Source organism: Poecilia latipinna, unplaced genomic scaffold, assembly GCF_001443285.1.
Source record: "Poecilia latipinna isolate Pla-1442-1.1 unplaced genomic scaffold, P_latipinna-1.0 Scaffold1223, whole genome shotgun sequence".
In the NCBI taxonomy this organism is placed as follows: domain Eukaryota; kingdom Metazoa; phylum Chordata; class Actinopteri; order Cyprinodontiformes; family Poeciliidae; genus Poecilia; species Poecilia latipinna.
The window spans coordinates 82,590-106,196 of record NW_015113839.1 but is presented as its reverse complement, the minus strand read 5'-3'; the positions used below and the strand labels follow the sequence as shown (position 1 = coordinate 106,196).

Here is a 23,607-nt window from a genome sequence, read left to right as displayed (position 1 = left end):
AAATTGTGGCTAGATGTCAGAGCTCGGGCTTTTTGGCGTCTCTAAAACGTTAAACTGTAGGGGGCAGCAACACGACTGCATGCCTTTGCTTAGTTCGCAGAACAAGAACTCTGGGAGCAACACAACAAAGCTAACTGCCAGGTTACCTGGCAATTAGCAAGAACGCTGACAGTCATTTTTACACAAAAATATGACTCATTGAATGTATATTAAGAGGCACTTAATAAAGCGTCAAGCTTAGATAACTTATCGGATATAGGTACGTTAATAAGTTTAATTCAGAATTTCTTAGATAACCTAGACGTAGCGCTGAACATGCTAGCTACTGAGCTACACGAGCATGATGCTAGCTGAACCGACTGAAGCTGCTAGTTGCTTTATTTTTGTTACAGACATACCAAGGGCTTAACTGTATTAATATATTAAATATATGACATAAAAATGACCAATAACCCATTATGTACTCTTTCAACTTCCTTGCACCCGTTCTTGATGTAGCTCATTGTCTGGCTGTGGCAATAGCAGTTTTGTAAATATGCTAGCAGAAGAACAATTTAAATTGAACAGCGGGAAAAGGGCAGTAGAGGTGTTGACACGTTTGTTGTCTCCTGTCAGATCCTGAAGGGAACCTCTCAGGATGTATGCCGTGTACAGACAGGCCCACACCCCCACCGCTGTGGAGTTTTCCGTCTACTGCAACTTTATATCCAGTAAGGAGAAAAACCTGGTCATCGCCGGAACGTCGCAGCTTTTCGTCTACAGGATCATCCATGATGTGGAGGTAGCTGTCAGCTTGACCTGTTTGTGAATGTCTGTTGAAAGGGGTTGTTCTGTGTCTTTACATTTTTTTTGTGTATGATTATTGCAGAGCACGTCTAAGACAGACAAGCCATCCGGTACGTCATGCGTCTGACCCTCAGCAATACAAGAATGAATAGTAGTGAAGAAAACATTTGCAATGATTTTCTGAATGTGTTGCAGATGCTAAAACTCGTAAAGAGAAGCTGGAGCAGGTGGCATCTTTTTCTCTCTTTGGCAACATCATGTCCATGGCCAGTGTGCAGCTAATAGGGGCCAGCAGAGATGCGCTCCTTCTCAGCTTTAAAGATGCAAAGGTATCGACTGCCTAAGCTAGTGACGCTCCAACTGTAAACAGGTCAGTTCAAGTGATGTGTGCATGTTCTCTCTCCAGCTGGCTGTAGTGGAGTACGACCCTGGGACTCATGACCTCAAGACTCTCTCGCTGCATTACTTTGAGGAGCCAGAACTGAGAGTAAGCACACCGCCTCGCCTAAATCCACACGTTGCCACATAGCAACAACAGATATCAGTGTATTTTAATGGGATTTAGACCAACACAGATTTGTTATCTGGAAGATGCAAATCTGTGTGGAAGATGCAGAGATTCATAACTCAGGTGGGAAAATCTGTTGACCGGACAACTTTTAGTTGAACATTTCGTCAAAAGAATTACTCTAAAGTAACCAGTAATACTTTTTTGTAATCTGATTTTTATTTTTTATTTTTTGGTCAGCTATATAGAGCAAAACGGTGTGCCCAAACAACTTAAAGTTAAGAATATTTCATTGCATTTTCCACAAATATCAACATCCCATAGAAGAAAATGTACCCGTCCACTTGATTGCAAATATGTTGCGTCTTACTTTATTTTAAAATCTAAAAACAGAAATGAAATCATGGCTTTTACACCATCATTTCATTTGGCAGATAAATTTGGTAGATAAATATCCACCGAATTCTATTTGGTGGATATTTATCAAAAATTATAAGCCATCTTTTTTCAAAAGATCATGTAACATTTGTAAGCAAGTTTTCCTTAGCTGGACGGAGTCCAAAATGGATCTTTTAATTATAAAGGTGTCAGATTAGACCAGAGTCTGTGGCCAGACTTTGCTTGTAGCTGAAGATAATTAAGTCTCTATATGTACAAAGCTGATAGACGCCCCCCTCTATAGCCTTGCAGCTGAAATTGTGTTGAAAGTATTGACTCAAGGAGGATGAAGACAGTTCCTCACCATACTTGAGAAAAAAATGGAAAACTGTGCACCATTTTCTCACCAGTTTGTGTTTGGTCTGTCTCGTAAATTGCCAGTTGTGCATGAAATACACAAGGTAATGGGTTTTATGTTCAACTCGTCTGATCGTTTTGCATCTTCAGGACGGCTTCGTACAGAACGTCCACATCCCGATTGTCCGCGTTGACCCCGAGAACCGCTGCGCCGTCATGCTCGTCTATGGCACCAAGCTGGTGGTGCTGCCGTTCCGGAAGGACACCCTTACCGACGAACAGGAGAACGGAGTAGGAGAAGGGTAAGACTGAACTTCCAGCAGAATTCCCCCTCCATGTCTCCAGTTGTTCTCATTGGTTGGAATCGGTTGTGTGAACCATCTGCAGACCCAAATCCAGCTTCCTGCCCAGTTACATCATCGACGTTCGCGAGTTAGATGAGAAGCTTCTCAACATTGTCGACATGAAGTTCCTTCACGGTTACTACGAGCCGACGCTGCTCATTCTGTATGAGCCCAACCAGACGTGGCCGGGGTGAGTCGGCGTTGTGACTCCTGGAAGTGTTTATAATCTGTTTTTACATAACGTTCACTTCCTGTGATGTGATTCCTCTCCCAGGCGCGTGGCCGTTCGTCAGGACACATGCAGCATCGTGGCCATCTCCCTCAACATCATGCAGAAGGTCCATCCTGTCATCTGGTCTCTTAGCAACCTGCCCTTTGATTGCACACAAGTCATGGCTGTTCCCAAACCCATCGGTGAGCCTTTTTTTTTCTCACTCAGCTAACAGTGTGTTGTGAAGATCATTACCTTTGTGGATCTAGGATCTGAATTAACACGTGGATTTTGTTGGTAAAGTTATTGTTGCCTCTCTGTGTTCTGGTCCTGTCACATCGTCTTAGGTGGTGTTGTTGTGTTTGCTGTGAATTCACTGCTGTATCTGAACCAGAGCGTCCCACCGTACGGAGTCTCTCTGAATTCTCTCACCAATGGGACCACATCCTTCCCTCTACGTAAGCAAAATTAGCCAAACCTGCTTTTTCTGTTACACAGCACCAGGAGTTCAATGTGGTCTTGCAAAGTATGAAATATTTTTAAATGGGGGAAACAAAAACTAGAGCAAAAAAAAAAGTCTCTGCTTTCTAAAAAATAAATATGGTAACTAAAAAAAGGTTGAAATAAGTTAAGTACTGATGGACAAAGTCACTGACATCTTCTAGATAACCTGCTACATCAAGCCTTAAGGTTGACATTTTAGCCATCAGCAACTCTCTTATGGAAAACCTTGAAACACACACACACACACACACACACACACAAGTACCTTAACATGTAGCAATGGGCATCGCTAAGTAAAAACTTAGTTGCTTTAACCCTAAAGCAGTAATCAAAAACATTGGTTCTGCTAATGCTAAAGCACTACACCAACACAATATTTAGCAACAATATGTTATCTAACTGAAGCTCATTCTGAATTGTTAACCAACATGATAGTTAGCAGAAGCTAAAGCTGAAGCGCTACACCAATAAGTTATTTAACAGAATCAGATTCTCTTAAATTAGCTTCCACTTTAGCTTTAGTGGAAGCTAAAGCTAAAGAAAATGAAGCTAAATTCAACAATTGAACTTAACTTCAATTGTTAAATTGAAGCTAAATTGTTCAATTCATCAATTGAATAATTGGCACTCAGTTGTTCAGTCGTTGACTTCATGGTGTTTTCTTTGTAATTTTCTGTTTATGTTGCGTCTCTTGTCAGCTGAAATTCCTGCTCCTCGTTTTCTTCTTTCTCCAGCTGCAGGCGGGTTAAAATCCCTTTAACTGAGCCGGAGAAACAAAGACATTTCTTATAACGTCTCAACTGTAATCCTTGACTGTTTGTTTGATCCAAAAACCAACAATTGATACAAGAGATCACTGTAATGTTCTCTCTATATATTTTTGCATGGAAGAATAGATCTTTTTCTTCAAAAACAATTGAAAACCTGAATAATTTTAGCTTTAACATGGGTAGTCTGTATAATGCTGTAAATATACCTTTAGAAATTCAGTGATCGTCTCTAAACAACGTGTTTGTTACTCACAGGTGTCCAAGAAGAAGTAAAGATCGCTCTGGACTGTTCTCAGTCTGACTTTATCGCCTATGACAAGATGGTGATCTCACTGAGAGGAGGGGAAATGTGAGTTCCCTTAGACGTCTTTAGAAAGTACGCAATTTTTGGGATTCTTCACCGACTGTGGTTTCCTTGCAGCTACGTCTTGACACTCATAACAGATGGCATGAGAAGCGTGAGGGCTTTCCACTTCGACAAAGCAGCGGCCAGCGTCCTCACGACATGCGTAGGTTCTCCGGTTTAAATGCTAGCTGGTTCTCCTCCGTTCTTCCTGAAAGAAAAGGTTCGGTGTCACTGTGTTCTTTCCCTCATTCAGATGGTAACCATGGAGCCCGGCTACCTCTTTCTCGGTTCCCGCCTCGGAAACTCGCTGCTGCTGAAGTACACGGAGAAGCTGCAGGAGACGCCGGCGGAGGACGGCAAAGACAACCAGGACAAAGAGGAGAAAGAGGCAGAAAAGCAGGCGAGTTAGGCTTCTATGATACGCCACGACTTCACAGCTTTCATTCTGACTTTAACACTTGGCTGCTGTTGACTTCCAGGAGGAACCACCAGTCAAAAAGAAGCGTGTGGAGTCTTCCGCCAACTGGACAGGTAAAGCCACCGTCGCCTCATGTGAGCACTGAGCACTATACGAGCTGATCGGCTCTACGGCTGACGACTTTGTGGTTTTCAGACGAGGTGGACGAGATCGAAGTGTATGGAAGCGAGGCCCAGTCAGGCACCCAGCTGGCCACCTACTCGTTTGAGGTGAAAAACATCATGTTTTTTTGTTTTATCTATAGTAACTGCAGATTTAAGCAGGATAAAAGATGGGATATTTTTTTTTATTAAATCCTTTTTTTAAGTTATTAAAACAAAATGACACCCAATTATTGCAAAACCAAGGCAGACATGTAGAAGAAGATCAGCAACCAGCATGATTTCAATTTGCAAAAACAATAGAAAAGGCAGAGGGAAGGAAAAACTAGAAACAGCTGAAAAGTCACTTTCTGTTTAAGTCGGACTGTTTACAGGGAATATGTGTGTATTTTCCTGCAGGTGTGTGATAGCATCCTCAACATCGGGCCTTGTGCGAATGCCTCCATGGGCGAGCCCGCCTTCCTATCAGAAGAGGTAAACACACACTTCCTGAGTAGTGTGTGTTTTGACATTGGGACATTCCTTATCCCAATGTCAAACATCGTACTCAGACTGAAATTGATCATTTTTTCCCCCTGCAGTTTCAGAGCAACCCTGAGCCTGACCTGGAGGTCGTTGTGTGCTCCGGTTACGGTAAAAACGGCGCGCTGTCCGTCCTCCAGGTAAAACCCTTTGTCTCCGTGTCGCTGCATCGTCGTCGTGTACCAGGCTAGTGTTGCCGCGCCGTCCTAAAACCTGCGGTGGCGAGGGCCGTCTGCCGCAGGTCATGCGACGGCGCTAAAGGGAAGTCTGGGTTTACCAGGGCTGCCTCAGAGATCCATGGAGTAGCCTGTAAACACCCCAGATACAGCATCCATCTGCTGTTTGTTAAATCTGCTTCAATCATCCCTTTCCTGTTGTTTCCGTTCTCTCCGTAGAGGAGCATTCGACCTCAGGTGGTCACTACTTTCGAGCTGCCAGGCTGCCAAGACATGTGGACTGTTGTCTCGAGTGAGGTCAAGGAAGACAAGAAAGTAGGAGTCGTTTCAGAAGGGACTGAGGTTTTCTGGCATGTTAAATTCAGGGTTGTCCTAATTTTTTCTTGCCGCATTGTGTCGCTTTGTAGACCTCAAAAAGTGATGAGTCAGAGGACGGAGAAAAGACCGAAGTTAAGGAGGATGGTGAAGAGGTCGAGAAGGACAAAGAAGAGCCGGAGAAAGGGGAGGAGAAGACGGAGCCTCCCATGGAGGACGATGCCAAAAAACACGGCTTCCTCATCCTGAGCAGAGAGGATTCCACCATGGTAGGAACGGTTTTTCACATTTTACTTCTTTGAGATAATTTTCAAGCAATATGTTGTCACCTTCCTAGAATAATGATTTAGGCCATTGTTTTAGGAAAATGACAACGTATAACTTGAAAATGCTCTCAAAACAACAATATTTTCGTTTATCACGATAATTGCTGGGACAATTTATCATTCAGCAAAACTTATTGAGACCAGCCCAGTAATCAGGTGGCATCTTACCTCCAATGCTTGCTCGTAGATCCTTCAAACGGGTCAGGAAATCATGGAGCTGGACACCAGCGGGTTTGCCACTCAGGGCCCGACGGTGTTCGCTGGAAACATCGGCGACGACCAGTACATCATCCAGGTCTCACCCATGGGCCTTCGACTTCTGGAAGGAGGTAGAATCTCCACGAGTAAAGCCTCTAGTCATGAATGGAAGATCTTCAGCAAACTTTGGATCTTAATCCTTCCAGTAAAATGTTTTTTCTCCTGCTTACTGGTTTCTAACCTGCTTTGCTTTCAGTGAAACAGCTCCACTTCATCCCAGTGGACCTGGGCTCCCCCATCGTGCATTGCTCCGTGGCAGACCCCTACGTGGTCATCATGACAGCCGAGGGCGTGGTCACCATGTTTGTGCTGAAGAACGATTCCTACATGGGGAAAACCCACCGACTGGCCCTGCAGAAACCTCAGATTTCCACCGTGAGTGAAGCATTCTCTCTTTTCAGAAGGATATAGCTTAGAAGTGTCAGATTTTTAAAAGTTGCATCAGAATTGCAGACTTCTTTTAGAGCCCTAAACGCTGTCATATCGAAATGTTTGTTTCTATTCCAAAGCAATCCCGCGTGATCGCACTGTGCGCGTACCGAGATGTCAGCGGTATGTTCACCACAGAAAACAAAACGAGCTCCTCCACCAAAGAAGACTTCCTCACCAGGAGTCATTCAGAGGCAGAGACGGTTTACCAGGACCTCAGGTATGAACGCCCGTCACTTTTATTGGACCTTAACCCTCCTGGTTTAACAGGGTGTCTGCACATCCTTAAAAAGTCTCTAAAAGTCTTACATTCATCTATGTTCATTTAAGACCTTAAATTGTGTGAAGATCATTTGAATGAAAAAATAAAATAAGTTGACTTTAAATGCTTTAGTCACTTAAATTTTGCTGTGGCTGGACTATTTAATCTCATTCTGTCTTAACTGTTACATGAACATGCGGACATCTTCACTGCATCCTGTGACTCCAGACGGTTGCAGCTACTGTAGCTAGTTGCTGATATACCATTACTGGGGTATATCAGCAACTAGCTAGCTAGCTGGTTAGCTGTTTTACATCCATTGTGGGTTTGTTCAAATTTATCACCAGCTGACTGGATGATATTTGTCTTCACCATTGGCTTGCTTCTGTTGCCAACCCATACAATTTATTTATTTGCATTATTTTGTGCATTTTTGTCATGTCATGTCCAATTTGTAGTGGTCTTAAAAGTCTTAAATTTGAAGTTTTGAAACCTCACAGAAACCCTGAGCAGCTTTTTTTTTTTTTTTTTTTACATCCGTCATGGGTAAATGCAAATTTGTTGGCTGGACGATGTTCGACTTCGCCATTGGCCCACTTCTATTGACAACAATACATATGATGTGTTTATTTGTGTTTTTCTTTTTCTCCCTACATTTCTGTCATGCCAAATGTCTTAAATTCCATTTGTAACGGCCTTAAAAAGTCTTAAATGTAAGTCAGCAAAACCTACAGAAACCCTGTTTAATATCATTCATGTTTGTGCAGCAACACCGTGGATGATGAGGAGGAAATGCTGTACGGAGAGTCCGGCACCAACGCTGCGTCTGCTAAAGAGGAAATGAGCCGCGGCTCCGCCGGACCCACACCTGGTACGAGTGAGGGAAGCCCAAGTAAAGCAGAGCCATCCCACTGGTGTGTGATCATCAGGGACAACGGCGTGATGGAGGTATGCTGGTTTTCTTCCAGTTGACTGAGGAAAATGATATTCATAAGGTTTCAGGCATGTAGGTCTAACCTTTTTGACCCTTCTTTGTTTTTTTTGTTTTTTCAAAAACAGATTTTCCAGCTACCAGACTGGCGTTTGGTCTTCCTGGTCAAGAACTTCCCAGTAGGCCAGAGAGTGCTGGTGGACAGTTCCTCCGGCCAATCGGCTACTCAGGGAGAGGGTAAAAAGGAGGAAGTGGCTCGACAGGGAGAGTTCCCACTGATCAAAGAAGTCGCTTTGGTTTCACTGGGCAACAATCGCAGCAGACCATACCTGCTGGCAAGTTCCTAACTTTGGTTGCACTCAATTTTTAATTTCTAGACTAAAAAAATAACTTCAACCTCCTTCGTTTTTTTTAGGTCTACGTGGAGAACGAGCTTCTGATTTATGAGGCGTTCCCATACGACCAGCAGCAGCCGCAAAACAACCTGAAAGTTCGCTTCAAAAAAGTACGAGCTACAAGCAGCGAACATGTCGTCTTTGTAGAAGCTGGTGTTAACAGCGACTCTGTCCGTCTGAGCAGGTTCACCACAACATCAATTTCCGAGAAAAGAAATCCAAGCTGAAGAAAGACAAGAAGACAGACAGCAGCGGTACGGAGGAGAACCCGGCGGTGAAAAGTCGCATTTCTAGGTTTAGATACTTCGAGGACATCTCTGGTTATTCAGGGGTACGAATCAGATACATGAAGAATATTTAGGAACCTCACTTCACGGTGTGAAGACTTAACTTTTTGCCATCCTGGTTGGGACAGGTATTCATCTGCGGCCCGTCTCCTCACTGGATGCTCGTCACCTCACGAGGAGCACTGAGGCTCCATCCCATGAGCATCGACGGACCCATCGAGTCCTTCTCTCCCTTCCACAACATCAACTGTCCGAAAGGTTTCCTGTACTTCAACAAGCAGGTAAAGTGATTACACTTTAATTCAGCTAGGTCTCAAAGGCTAATCAATCAGCTTATTTACCTGTAAAGTCTAAATATATGCTCTGTTTGTTACTTGGGTAACTTTGTATTGAATCCAGCGGAATTGTAAGACGTTAAATAAAAAACATCTTATTTTGAAGGATGTTTTTGCTCTTCTTTGCATAATATCTTTATTTCAAATGAAACGTACAGGAACAAAGTAAAACATGGACAGTAGAGGATGAGATGTAAACAATATAATACCTAAGGGCATTGTTGAAAATGTAAACTGTGGAAATTAAATTGGTGTTTGAGGACTGGCCTTTCAAGGCCAGATATAATTTGAATTGAAGTTAGCACTTTAGCATTAGCTTCAGCTAAATACCTTATTGTTCTAGTAATTTAGCAATAGCTCTCACTAAATACCGTGATGGTGTAGGTCTTTAGTATTAGCTTCTGCTAAAGTCAATGAGGATTTTACACTTTAGCATTTCTTCTTCTAAATATCATGTATCTAGCATTAGCTTTGGCTAAATACTGTATTGGTACAGTGCTTTAGCTATAGCTTCCACTAAATACCGCGGTGGTGTAGCACTTTACCATTAGCTTCCATTGAATCCCATGGTGGTGTAGCGCTTTAGCATTAGCAGTTGCTAAATATTATGGTGGTGTAGCACTCACACATTAGTTTTTGCTAGATACCGTGTTGGTGTAGCACTTTAGCGCCAGTCAAAGTAATATTTATTTTTAGTGCTTTAGGGCTAGCAAAACTAATGTTTTAGTTAGCGGTGCTCACCGCTGAACAAATAGTATTTGACGATCCTGGTACTGGTGATCCAGCACCATGCAGTTCATGATTTACTTTAGCTTTGATGGTTCCTGAACATAGTCAGAAAAGTCATTCAAATAGTTGAACTTGAGTGTTTCAACAGGAAAATGATCCCAAATAAATCCTGCTTTTAGTAAATTGAAAAAGCATATTTAAAATGGGTGTTTTACATGGCAATTCTGGTAGAAACAATTTCCACCCCACATGAATATGAAAACTTACCCTGGAGTGAATAAAGCTGGCTGACTATAAGCTAACAGAATAAACTCCACCTCTGCAGTATTAAAATTTGAGGAAATCTGCATCAAAGCCAGGACTGTTCCAGGAAACCAAGCAGTTTTTATTCTGCTGAGATGAGGAGTAAAAAATGCCAGCAGCTTATTGATGCTGACATGAGTGTGTGATTTAACCAGATATAGCTGGGGGTGTGTGTGCATCTTGCAGCCTGTAGTTGTGCGTGTTAAGAGAAAATCCATTGTCAATTCCAACTTGTGCATTTAATTATGTACTTTTAGCAATTAAAGTCGTTGGTTTTTAAATCGTTCTGCGTTCAAGCATCTCATGTTTGACCGTTTCTCCCACAGGGCGAGCTGAGGATCAGCGTCCTCCCCACCTACCTGTCCTACGACGCCCCCTGGCCCGTCAGAAAGATCCCCCTGAGGTGCACGGTGCACTATGTCTCCTACCACGTGGAAAGCAAGGTAAGGCTCCTCAGCGTCGAGCGCTTCTTTGGTGTGAATTCAACTCATAAAACCCTCCCCAGTCTTTCACGCCTCCGCCTCGGTAACACGAGGCAGAATAAAACCACATGGGTCGAGCCGCTTTGAAAAGTTCGACATGAAAGGCTTCTGGCCTTGAAGTTTTCTTAAAGCAAAAAGGGAGGAAGAAAAAAAATCAATGCGAGCGACTCTGAAGGGATTATTCTTTGATGCTACAGTTTTTTTTTTTCTTTCTTCCCTTCTGTTGGATTTCAGGTGTACGCTGTGTGCACAAGTGTGAAAGAGCTGTGCACTCGCATCCCCAGAATGACGGGAGAGGAGAAGGAGTTTGAAACCATAGAGAGAGGTCGGAGAAAACACACATTTTCTGTTGGTTTAATCATCCAGTGAGCTTTAAGCTTTAAGCTCGTGTGAGCTGGTGTTAAAAACAGAGGAGGAACGTCTGGAATGTTGGGTAGAAATCAGCTTGTTGATGCGTCTCCTGCCGTTTCTCCTGATCCTCTCTGCAGACGAGCGCCACATTAACCCTCAGCAGGAGAAGTTCTCCATCCAGCTCATCTCTCCTGTTAGCTGGGAGACCATTCCCAACACAAGGTAAAAACATCTCCGCAAGGTTCTGCAGCCTCAGTCAGGCAGAGGACAATTAATTCAGTCTCACTTTATTTCAGTCAGGGCAGCTGGAACCAGGAGGTAGTTTATCCTGGTCTCAGCTCATTTAGAAACTCTGCTGACAGTAATTAAAACTGTGACTGCTTCACCTCAAGGTTAATGAAGTAACATTGATTTGCTGTGCGTTCTCACTCTACTGTGCAAAAAAAGAGGTGGAGTCACACATTTATTTCTCCAGAATCTCTTGTTTTTTATTGTTGTTTGTTTGCCAAGTGGCTGAACTTGCCACCTGTAGATCATGTTGGCCTTAATCAGTTCTCTTACTCTCTATAAACAAATCCATCTTGTGATAAAACATTTGAGACTTTTAAAGCGGAATGAAAGTTTGTAGTGGTTTTGAATCATTTTTTGTTTAATGATTTCTTCCTTTTTTTTTAACATCACTAGGAATGTTCACATGTAAAGCAGAAATACAAAATAAAGTCACTGCTTTCCCACCCAACTCCAGTCAAGCTGAACCTCATGGACACCAGTCAAAAAGGAGAAAAAAATTTATGAAAAAGTGAATGAATTCAAAAAAGAAAAACATATATATATATATATATATATATATATATATATATATATATATATATATAAGTGTTTTAGAGGGGGACGACGTTTGTGCTGGGCTTCAAGTAAATGTGCATGAAAGCTCTGAGTCCATAGTTTATTCAATCAAGATCATTTTATTGGTCCTTACAGGGAAATAATTTTGCCCAAGTAACACAAAATACAGTAAATTATATAGTGAAATAAGAATATGAATTTCAATGTACAGTTAGCCAAAGAGGCAGATGTGCAATCCGCCACAGACAGTGCAGTTCATTAGTTGGAGTTGTGTATTCTCATGGCTCAGCTGCTCTCTCGCCCAGCCAGGATGTAGTGAAGCAGGTGACTATTACAGATCGGGACGTCCTGTGCCAGCCTCCAGCAGAGCCTCTTAAAGACAATTGACTTCCATTGTTCTCCTTCCAGCTAGTAATGCAAATGAAATTATAATCCTGTGTCTATTCCGTAACTGTATGCTTTATTTTTTTGACAACTACTACACCAAATACATGTTTACACTGCAGTATGCTATATAGTATATTAGCTGGATGATGGAAGACTTTAAACTGTACAATGGCCTGTCTGACACAGGAAGCATGTTTGGTCCTTGTCAGAGCGTCATCCCAGATGTCCTGCCCCGTCTCCTCTGATCTTATTCTCAAAAAAACCAGCATTAAAATTAATCTTTGAGATACGACATTTGGAGTTTGAAAGGTATTCCGAACACTTTTATCTTTTTATCTCCTTCAGGATCGACCTGGAGGAGTGGGAGCATGTGACCTGTATGAAGACGGTGGCCTTGAGGAGTCAGGAGACGGTATCAGGACTGAAAGGCTACATTGCAGCAGGAACCTGTGTGATGCAGGGGGAGGAGGTCACCTGCAGGGGCAGGGTGAGCGGGTCATACCTCTGCAGACTCAACTTTGATGCCGCATGGCTTTTGTTTTTCTCACAGCGTCTGTTTGTGTTCAGATCCTGATCCTGGACGTGATAGAGGTGGTCCCAGAGCCAGGCCAGCCCCTCACCAAGAACAAGTTTAAAGTGCTATATGAGAAGGAGCAGAAGGGACCGGTGACGGCCCTGTGCCACTGCCATGGGTACCTGGTGTCAGCCATTGGCCAAAAGGTTCCAAAAACTCGCACAGAGAAGAAAGAGCTTTAGAGTTTCAAATAGCAGAAACAAGGGTGGCGATGACGTCCATGTTCCCTGCAGATCTTCCTGTGGGTCCTGAAGGACAACGACCTGACAGGCATGGCCTTCATCGACACGCAGCTCTACATCCACCAGATGATCAGCATCAAGAACTTCATCCTGGCAGCGGATCTGATGAAGAGCATCTCTCTGCTGCGCTACCAGGAAGAGAGCAAGACACTGTCGCTCGTCAGCAGGGTGAGACGAGACTCTTCCTCACAGCTACTCTTATCTGTTGCTGTGTTAAATTGAACCCGTTTCATTTTGTCTGAACAGGACGCGAAGCCCTTAGAAGTCTACAGCATTGAATTCATGGTGGACAACAACCAGCTTGGATTCCTGGGTAAAATTCCTAACGACCTCTAGATAACAGGACCCTCAAATGTTCCGTCTCGCAGACCTTTGAGTTTTTTCCCCTGGTTTTTACAGTGTCTGATCGAGACAAGAACCTGTTCGTGTACATGTATTTACCTGAAGGTGGGTCGCTGCAGTCTGATCTGAAAGGCTTTGGTAAATGAAAGTGTTAAGTTTCTGACATGTGTTTGCAGCCAAAGAGAGCTTCGGAGGAATGCGCCTGCTGAGGCGAGCCGACTTCAACGCCGGCGCGCACGTCAACACGTTGTGGCGGATGCCGTGCCGCGGATCACTGGACTCCGGCAGCAAGAAGGCTCTCACCTGGGACAACAAGCAGATCTCGTGGTTCGGTAAGACGCAGTTCATCCTGCAAGGTTTTCACATCTCCTCTTCTCTTTGCTAACATGAAAACATCGGTTCCTGCAGCGACGCTGGACGGAGGGATTGGCCTGCTGCTTCCCATGCCGGAGAAGACATACCGTCGCCTGCTGATGTTGCAGAACGCCCTCAACACTTTGCTGCCTCATCACGCTGGTCTCAATCCAAAAGCCTTCAGGTTTGTTTTTTATTTTTAATCTTCACCTTTCTAGGATGAAAAAAAAAATTTCAGCACACATTACTTCACCTTTCCTGTCGTTCTTTAGAATGATGCACTGCGACAGACGGAGTCTTCAGAACGCCGTGAGGAACGTCCTGGACGGAGAACTTCTCAGCAAGTACGTGTACCTCAGCACCATGGAGCGCAGCGAGCTGGCCAAGAAGATCGGCACCACGCAGGACATCGTGAGTGCTCCCAAGTTCTGATCGCTTCTCCTCAAATAGGAGCTTTTCCTCTTTTTTTTTGTCACCTGTTCCTTTCTTCTCTTTTTGCAGATCATGGACGATCTTCTGGAAATCGACAGAGTAACCGCTCATTTCTGAGCGTTCTCACATTCCCGTCGGTTCCAAACGCTTGTCGCGTTCTCGGTGCAGACACCATCTTTTGTGTTTTTTTTGTCATTCAGAAGTCCACCTTGTTTTCTTAGAATATTTTGTATTAAAAAAAGGAGAAGAAAACATTAGTTTTGAGTCGTTCTCATTATTGATCACAAAGACAACGCAATGGAGAGGTAGAGCACTTTATTGTCATGTAAAAAAAAAAAACATCTATTTAGTTGATTGTTCCTTTAACCTTCATTGAGAGATCTCTTGGCTCTCTCTAATCGGTAGAGTTTCACACTTCTTCAGCTCACAGAATAATTTGTTTAAAATGCAAAGACTGAGTTTGACTAGATGACCAGAGGTGATCCGGTAAGTCGGCCCAGATTTCCTTCATTTTGGAAGATCGGTGATTGGCCGAAAATAAAAATCAGGTCGCGTCTGGACGTGTGCAATTAACAATACTCACACAACTGCGATCAACTTTGCGACTTCTCCGAAAAAAGAAAAGTGGTATCAGCTAAAATCACAATTGATTTTAAAGATCAGTCAGAAACGGTGCACCCCAAAAAGTAAATGACTTTTTCAGACAGTAACTTACAAATTTTATAAAATGTCACACTACTGCTCCTTTAAAAACAAACAGACAAAAAAATAAAATTATCTTTAAATGCACCGAGATCATTGTCATTGGCTGTGGTATTCAGTTGTACTGGAACTGGGCTCAGTGCTTCACTCTTCTTTACACAGAGTTTCTTCAGATTCTCGCCCATCCCCACACTGAATGTGATTTGGCTAAAAAAAAGTAAAATCAGCAGCATCTCCATTAGTGATTTGTGTCCTGGTTGCTAAGGAGACCCTGAAAGGGAGGGTCCCCCCAGTGAGCTGTATTCACTTGTATTTGGAATGGCTCCTCCTGCTGTTGGATGTCAGCAACTACGTCAGGTAACTGTAGACTTCGGCGTCCAGAGTAACGAGACCCAAGAACTCCAGCAGCCTCAGGCAGGTGCGGGTCAGTCTCATGATGGCCATCTCAGACCTGAAAGAAGACAAACAGCTTAAGTGTGGACAGGCGAGTAAAATTTAATAGTTTTTATGACCCTTTTAATGCCACCATGAATGAAATTTAGGGAAATACAAACCAAACTATAAAAGTAAGGGATGATTGTATGATTGGTTGACCTTGCGGCATTATTAAGCATAGCAAAAACTGTAATTTCGGGGGTCTATTTGCGGTTCTTGGCAGCAGCTTTCCTCCCCCCCTCATGTTGCTTGTAGCTCTACGGTCTTAACCCCTGAAGTGCCAAGCTTAAAAGCTTATTTTTTGCACGGACAATGTAGTCTCGTAAGGGTTAGCAACAAAAGTGAGTCAATGGCGAAAACGAACTTCGTCCAGACAACTGACATTAATTTTGACCTTGCCCATGATGGTCACAAAAAAGCTAGCTAGCGAGGGTATTGGCAGCTAGTTAGCGGTGGCATCGACCGTCTGGAGTCAGAACTCGATGAAAATGTCTGCGCGCGACTCAAACATTTGTCAGAAAAGAAGAAAAAAAAAAGACATACCATATATGTAGTTTTTTGTACATGATATGGGAGATTAAATGGTCCTAACGCCACAAAGTCTAAGACCTGTGAGATTAACATATTAAGGGCCAACTTAAACTTAATAATATACAGAGATCCCTCGCTATAACGCGGTTCACCTTTCGCTGCTTCGCGGATTTTTTTGTGCAGTTTTTTTCACAGTGCATTGTGTTCTGCGTCCTGATTGGCTAAACAGTCTCCGAGCTCCTTCTCTACCTGTGTGCCAATAACGTTACGGTATTTACATTCAGGAGATGAAAGCTGAAAACTTTGAATGCCTGCTGGAAAAAACTGGAGGCCAGAGGCAGCGCAAAATCCACCGGAGGCTCGCTTGATGAGACCCATCGCTCTGCCGTAGATACTCTGAATCTCGCGGGTTGGAGGAGACGCTTTAATGACATGACTCTGGATCACATTAATGCCGTGATTGATGCACACACACACACACATCAGCTGACCTGAAAACAGGTTTTGTTCTTTGGTTTCATTGTAGAGTATTTAATTATGCTGTACAATAATCGTAAAAACTAAAGGTAACTACTTCGCGGATTCCACTTATCGCGGGTTATTTTCGGAACGAAACCCAGTGAAAAACGAGGGATCACTACTTAAGACTTTATAAGGATGTGCAGACACACTGTTGGATGGAGTGCACATGTGAACAGCAACTTTCAACTGCTGCTGAAGATTCACCATGCTTAGATGAATTTAGGTCTGGACTTTGACTAGGCAATTCTGAATGCTATGATCTAAACCAGAGGTGTCCCCACTGTAAATGTTGGGAACAACACAAACAGTTTTAATTACCAGGCTTGCTTTCTATTTGTTTTCTTAGAAATGCCTCACAACCACAGGTGGGGATTGGAACATAGACAGACTGTTGTTATTCATTGGTTTTAAAATTATTTTTATTCATTTTGGGTTCACCCAACAAGTGATTTTAAAGGATGAGTCACCCAAGTCTTTTTCTTGATGAGAATAAAAATATGCTCACCTTAAAGCCACTTGAAACTTGAGGCTCTCCCATGTTGTCCTGAGCCAGCTGATGATCCGTAACCTGGGCAGGATTCCTGTCTTCTCCGCCTGAATCTTCCCCCAGCCTCGCACCGCACTTGGAAATTAAGAAAAAAAGTCCCAAAGGGAATCTTTGAAAGGTCAGCTTAAAATGAAGCCATGTGTTTTTAGCTAACGTGTCATCCCAAGAAGAAGAACTTGTACAACCCCCTAACTCTTACCTTTTGGCCATGACAAAGTAGCGGTCCACCGGGGCCCCCAGAGTGATGTTGATGCTCCGGACCGTGTTGATGTTCCGAAACACCAGCAACATGGGCCGGGGCATGGACTTCAGCACCTGCATGATGCTCTCAAAGCGGTTGACGGCCATTTGTCGCATGTAGGCCGTCTCCTCCCGGCTCAGGATGTTGGATAGGGCCAGCGTCCGCATGTTGATGGGGCGCTGCAGCAGCATCTCGCAGAACAGGAAGTACTCTGCAAACTCTCTCAAGTTATTCTCTAGCTTCGGTTTAAGCACCATAAGAACTGAAAACCTTATCTTTAGTTACCTTTGACCCCCAGAGCATCAGAGTACATCTTCATCCCCTCCTCGTCTCTCAGGACAATAGCCCGCCACAGTTTACACAGAGCCTCTCTGTCTCTGAGGTCAGAGGTCACAGTTAGAGCCACATGTGCTTTATCAAAAGCATCAGTGAAACAGAAGTAATCAGGCCTTACGTTTCGCTGAGGAACTCGTACAAGCCGTGGTCCAACAGCACCAGCTCGGCCTTCTTATCTGGACCTTGCCTCACCAGAACTGCCAGAGAGAAAACAAACGCTCGAACAGCTACCTCAGTTAGCTTTTTTTTTTTTTTGACATCAAAGAAAAAAATCTTTTTTTTTTCAAAGTTTTGTGAATTTGAGCCTGTAAAATACCCAAACAAGCTGACTCTAAGAGTAATGATGACACACCTTGTTCCAGGGTTTCTACCTACATAATGACTCCAATCCAAACCTTTCCAGTCTGCTGGAAACCTTTTTCCAAAACATATCTGAAATTAAATCATTCCAAGAAGGGGTTTGTTCTGGATATTTATGTCTAGACACGTGTTGTCTGTACCACAATCCCAGTTGTGGGTTTCATTATGTCAGAAGTGATGAACGGTTCAATCAGCAACAATCGGGATGTACCAACCATTTCCAGGATGAGGGTCGGCGTGGATAAAGCCGGTGTAGAATATCTGCTCTGCAAATATTCGGATCAGTTTGTCAGCAGTCTGGAACACAAACACATCAATGTCTCACTTATGATTGACATCAAAAACTCCAACAATCAGTATCGAGAGATCAGCTCACATCTTTCAGACTTATTCCTTGCTGCTTGATTTCTTTCACATTGTTGATTTTGCATCCGCTGCAGAACTCAGCCGTCAACACTCTCTATTCCAGAAAAAAAATTTATTAAATGAAACCGATGATGAAGGTGGATTTTATTTTCTTTGTGTTTAATTAAAAAGCTTACTTTACTGGTTTGCTCCCAGAAGACTTTGGGAACAACTACAAAGTGAAAATGCTTCAGCTCCTCGGCGCACCTCTCTGAGTTTCTAGCTTCGTTCTCAAAGTCCAGCTCCTGAGCCAGAGTTGCCTTCAAGTCCTGCAGAAACCAAAGTGAGAACTGGTCAGCAGACAGAAGCAGCAGATCTCAGAGAAATTCAACCATCTCCACACCTTAAGGACCCATCGGAATCCAAAGCTGGGGTGCATGAATTTGATTATATCCAGCAGGATCTCCAAAGTTCTGATATCCCCGTCGAACCTGTCCCTGAGGTCAATGTACTGCACCTATAGGAAGGTAATGTGGGGTGCAAGATGTCAGGTCAGAAAGCTTACGGACAGACGACCCACAGTTTTCGTGCAGCTCACCTTCACTGCCACAGAAGTCCCGTCGTAGAGCTCCGCCTTGTGAACCTGAGCCAAGCTGGCCGCTGCGATGGGCTCGTAGTCAAAGGTCTTGAAAAGTTGCTCGGGAGTTTTGTTGAAGTCCTCCAGGAAGAGAGCGTCCACCTGTTCCAGACGCATATTAAACCCCTCTCTTGCAGAACTGGGTGTCCTGTTTGTGCTCCAGAACTCACCTCCTTGTACCTCCGGTTTAAGGCTTGGTCCTCCAAGACCTGCAGTGTGCGGATGTATTCGGGGGGCAGCAGGTGGTTGAAGGCACAAAGTCCTTGACCCAGCTTGATGTATAGCCCTCCGTTCCTTACGGCTCCTTCCACCATGTAGTCTGCTGCCCTCTGGTGGCAGGCTGACATCTCAGACAAGTAGGATGGGCTGCTCTGGCAGGGGGGCAGGACGGAAGTTGTACATGATTGTTTGTGCCTCTTGAACCTTTTCACATTATCATATCACAACGCAAGGATCTTTAGGATCTGCGACACACCAAACCAACTCCAACGTTTCTCAGCCTGGCTTTCTAACAATACGGACAGAGAGATCGGTGGCAGAAGTAAATGAGATGAATTAGCCCTACTTGCCAATGATGTCAACCTATACATGTGACTGTGGAATATTGTCTCTACTGCCAAGATGTTAAACTGAGACCTCTTCAGATTCATTGCTTCCACCCCACATCATTGCCATCAACATCCACAATAAAAATCAAAAATTAAATTAAATACAACCAGTTGTCTTTAGGAGTCAGTGAGAAAATAGAGTTCTCCTGTGTTGATGGAAAACTAACACATCATCCTGATGGTGAAACATGGCGGTGGTGGATCGTGCTGTGGGTACGGCCCTTTCTATCAAACTTTATGTGAAATTGATGGAGCTAAATACATGGTAGCACGAAGCCTGATAAAAACCAGCCCCTTGTTTTACCTTCGTACAGAGGGTCTGGACCCTTGGCCATTGGGAACAGACTGCTTGCTGGAGGTATGGACTCTGTTGAAGTTTTAAACTTTACTCAATAGCTAACATTTGTCTGTGACTTATGCAATCCACCAGTTTGACGCTATGAAGTTTACTGGACATTTCCTGTAAACAACCATCCTCCACTGCGAAGAGAGAAGTGTCGAGCCGAACAAGATGACTAATATAAATACAGTACTTGGAAGAGTTGCCAACACGAACTGAACGGCTTCGTTCACTTCCTCCGCTGCCATTGCTAAAACTACAGGCAGACTATAACTCTAAAACAATGCAGAAAATAAATGCCATAGTTCACAACTTCTCCTGCCATTTGCTGATTGGCCCGGTTGGAATTCTACTGGAGAAATCTCCCTCAAAGGGAGAAAGCCCAGACTGAGTTTGAGAGGGAAGAGAATCGAATGGAATTGCTTAGGAAAGCTATGGCCAAGCTAGCTAGCACTGGAGTCATAACTGAAATTAGTGCTGTTCAGGAGCAGGATTGCTGTGTCAAGGTTTGATACAATGAAACCTCTGTCAAACAGGCAGCTTTGTTATATTCCAATAGTTCAGTACCTGATTCAATGGCTTATGTAGAAGTGAATCACTGGTTAGACTTGCGGAGAGGAAACTTGTTTAAGGTATTCCCCTAATATATTATGCCTTATTTTTCTATCCTTCTAAAATTATAGGAAATATCAGACAGAACTATCACATGGTAGTGAAGCCGAAGCTGAACCTGCCTGCCTTCACATTTTTGGCCACTAGATGTCACCAAATACAAACACTTGAGCACGTTTGAAAAGCCTTATCTGGCCATCACTACCACAAAGTAACGGTGTGAAAGCCTCAAGTTACTAACTGTTGCTAATGCTGTCGTTTCAATTAAACTGTTATACTGATAGTAAAAATAACATCAATAGCTGATACAGTATATCTGAAAACAGATTGTATTTATTAATTTTTTTTAGTTTTCAAATGCTTGTAGCATAATTTGCAGGGATGATGGTGTTGGTCGTAGGAGTTTGCGTGCATGACTGAATGTAGTGAGAATCTCTTAAGGGTTCTATGGGCTTGATAAAATAAATATAGGCTTTACTATCATCAGTTATTATATTGCATGATTTCGAATGAGGATCTCAAGATCCCACAGTTCAAAGATTTGAATAGCAATAGTCTCCACATGGATCTTACCTCATCCATCCCTCGCAGAGCCACATTGGTGGTCCACCAGTAATCCACAGAGATGAAGATCCCTACAGAGAGAGACCTGGAGGCACACACATCAGATGTTGCTTGTAATTTGGACGTGGAAATATTAAAACAAAACAAAACAAAAAAGAGATAGATAACTCCTTCTGGATTGACTCACTGTGTCACAAATATAATTTTATTTTCCTAAAAATCTACTATCACACTCTAATTCTGCTGCTGGTTCTAATACCTGTTTGAATATTATGTTAAGCAGAAGAATATGATCCAGTCAAAGATGCTTTTTTCCTTTAAATCAAAGCTAAAATCCACCTGGCCTTTTATTAATAGATTATCATACTCAATGTATATTTACTTGATGACTTTGATTATGCCATTTTACAAAATGTAATGTTTATTGCTTGTTTCATAATTATGTTTTTGTGTTGTAAAGCACTTTGAACTGCCTTGTTGCTGAAACATGATACACAATTAAACTAAAGTTCAGAAAGGTGGAGATTTTTCTGTACTGATTCAGACCTGGAAAATAACAAAGCGTATTTCATACTTTTTAAGACTGAGTAGGAACCCTGCATGCATGCAAGTACGCAACAAACCTGCAGAAACGACCAAATCCCTCGACCACAATCCTCATCCTCCTCCTCTGCCTCGGTTCTGCAGTGGCGTACTTCACACCTACTGCCAGGGGAAACCCCACAGAGAGACCGAGAAGGGTCTTCCAAAACAGCCCCCTTCGCTTCCCCGGCCTGGAAACAGAACATACTTCATCAAGGAGAAGGACATCCATCATGGACGGCCGTCCAGATTGCATAAGTAGAACTTGAAGCAGTACCTGACGACGCTGAGGGATCTGGATGTTCGGGCATTATGTGGATGTCTTCGCAAGAGAGCTAGATGATGATTGCATAATCTAAGCTACAGTAAAAACAAAGAATTTTCAACTAGGGTTGATAAATCGTCATGATCAATTGACTGAATTTTTGGTTTTGAAGATTTAATTAAAATATGGATTCCCCTCCCCCCAACCACCACCACCACCACACACACATTTGGACACATCTGGTCTTTATTCTGCTAATATTGTAGCCACGTTCTCGGAATTAAAGAATACTCTCTACCCTGTCTGTTGTACAACTCACAGAAGAGATGACTGAAATAAAAGGCACTTTCAGAAAAAAAACATTGCTGTCATTTGTAATTTCTTTCTTTTTTTTTTAGAAAAGAGGAAAAAAATGGATGTCGGGTGGTTCTGTCGGAGATTTTATTTTTAAGTCATATTACCTACCCTACTTACTATTAAAAGAAAAAAAGGTCTGTATAACATGCATATTATCTGGTTATTAACCGTGTGTGTGTGATTGTTGGCTGGGAACTGAAAGTGAACTGTGGACCCTGCGAAGGATCTATCTGAGCAGACCCAGCCTCCTACACCGGCCGTGTGTGTTTGCATGGATGCAAGGGGGGAGACTCCTACCAAGGCCAGAACTGTTGTTTTTGTTCGCTGTCTGCAATGTGAGGGACAAAATGTCTCTACCGCTGACAAATTGATACCCAGATAACGGGGATGTCAATGACCTGAGCACGGACATTAATGCAATAGGATTCCTTCTCCAACTTTAGACAGCAAGGAGAGAGATTCTGGAGGAGGATCGCGACCAACACGAGAAGGACAAGTCAGGAGTCAACTATTAAACCCTTCTGCTGCTTCAGCCATCTGCCAAACTGACGGAAAAACTAGAAAAACACTCGAATTTTTGCATATGAAAAGCTTTGCCGTATTAATATTCTCCAGTGATTTGAATGAAAAAGCTGTCATAAGAGAAAAACATGACAGTGAGTAATGATTAGCTATTAGTTAACTAGCTGATCTTAAGAAATAACCCTATCGGACTGTACGAATGTACTAAAAATATGCTTTATTTACCACTCGCGATGTTTCCCCTGTCATGGTTCGCCACAGTGATTACAGCATAGACGAGTAAGCAGCCACAGGTTTGCCCTCCAGCCAGCCACAGCACCTCATTTGGCTACTAGCATACTGGTCACTCAAAGAGTAGCCTCTGCGTGAGTCCAAGATGAAGTTCGCCTGCCCACTTCCGTCTCCGTTTACTCCAGAGAACTGCTCGAGAGAGGTCAAGCAGCGTCAAGCTTCTCTCCTGTGAGACTCACGCAATTCTAGGTGTTGCTGACGTATTTCCGCTCTCCGAAGAAGCTCGCGCTAGATTATCCCGTCCAAGCGCTCCTGGATTCCAAGTAGGTAGTTCCGTTAACTCACGTAACAACTATGAAGAAACCGACTTAAAGACAAGTTGCCTTTGTTGGAAAAACGTAATTGAAATAATCAGAAACTTGTAAAAACAGTAGCTCTTATTAAGAAACTTAGCTTTATCTCATGAGCGGATTTCTTTGCTATATTGTTTACTTTTATTTTTCCTTTTTTGTTGTTGTAACAGATCCTTTATTATATTTTTTTGAATGTTCTTTTGCACATTTGAAAATAAAATCGAAATAAAGAACGTTTTTATAAGGACAAAAGGTAATTCCGTCAAACTTGAAAGTCAAGCAGTTAAATCAAACAGTATGGATTAAATTCACTAATATCTAATATTTAATATGATATTATCTTTTTCTGCTCTTACATCCGAATTTCCCTTTTGCGAGAGAATAAAGGCTCTTTCTATTTCTCATCCATTCTATTCTATTTCTGTACACCTGGAAACAAATTGTAAGTTTTCCTCC

At 42.9% G+C, this 23,607-nt stretch overlaps 2 protein-coding genes across 3 annotated transcripts; one reads left to right on the top strand and one right to left on the bottom strand.

The window, feature by feature from the left end:
• The first annotated feature begins 94 nt into the window (after positions 1-94).
• On the top strand, positions 95-14,315 carry cpsf1 (cleavage and polyadenylation specific factor 1). Its single transcript, XM_015054012.1, has 38 exons — positions 95-259; positions 616-781; positions 869-896; positions 982-1,115; positions 1,193-1,273; positions 2,180-2,331; positions 2,417-2,563; positions 2,648-2,787; positions 2,932-3,042; positions 4,114-4,207; positions 4,280-4,367; positions 4,458-4,604; positions 4,684-4,735; positions 4,818-4,891; positions 5,183-5,257; positions 5,365-5,445; positions 5,701-5,796; positions 5,889-6,065; positions 6,310-6,451; positions 6,577-6,755; positions 6,890-7,029; positions 7,839-8,019; positions 8,131-8,337; positions 8,418-8,507; positions 8,582-8,728; positions 8,813-8,965; positions 10,378-10,494; positions 10,768-10,858; positions 11,022-11,106; positions 12,463-12,604; positions 12,685-12,837; positions 12,925-13,101; positions 13,180-13,246; positions 13,333-13,380; positions 13,452-13,607; positions 13,684-13,813; positions 13,902-14,040; positions 14,131-14,315. The coding sequence occupies exons 2-38, from the start codon at positions 638-640 to the stop codon at positions 14,176-14,178; spliced, it is 4,413 nt and encodes a 1,470-aa protein (XP_014909498.1). The 5' UTR covers positions 95-259; positions 616-637; the 3' UTR covers positions 14,179-14,315.
• A 46-nt stretch (positions 14,316-14,361) lies between these two features.
• adck5 (aarF domain containing kinase 5) lies at positions 14,362-22,883 on the bottom strand. Of its 2 annotated transcripts, XM_015054015.1 has the most exons (15): positions 22,793-22,883; positions 21,701-21,783; positions 21,465-21,614; positions 20,851-20,926; positions 18,888-19,088; positions 18,679-18,819; positions 18,484-18,597; positions 18,278-18,409; positions 18,112-18,195; positions 17,951-18,032; positions 17,494-17,572; positions 17,325-17,416; positions 16,998-17,250; positions 16,757-16,873; positions 14,362-15,214 (listed from the first exon to the last, which is right to left on the bottom strand). In XM_015054015.1, exons 1-15 carry the CDS (start codon positions 22,814-22,816, stop codon positions 15,112-15,114), a joined length of 1,731 nt encoding a protein of 576 aa, XP_014909501.1. In that variant the 5' UTR covers positions 22,817-22,883; the 3' UTR covers positions 14,362-15,111. The 2 variants fall into 2 exon arrangements, with proteins under 2 accessions (XP_014909501.1, XP_014909502.1); XM_015054016.1 differs by lacking the exons at positions 21,701-21,783; positions 22,793-22,883 and having other exon boundaries at positions 18,888-19,083; positions 21,465-21,548.
• Between the last annotated feature and the right edge of the window lie 724 nt (positions 22,884-23,607).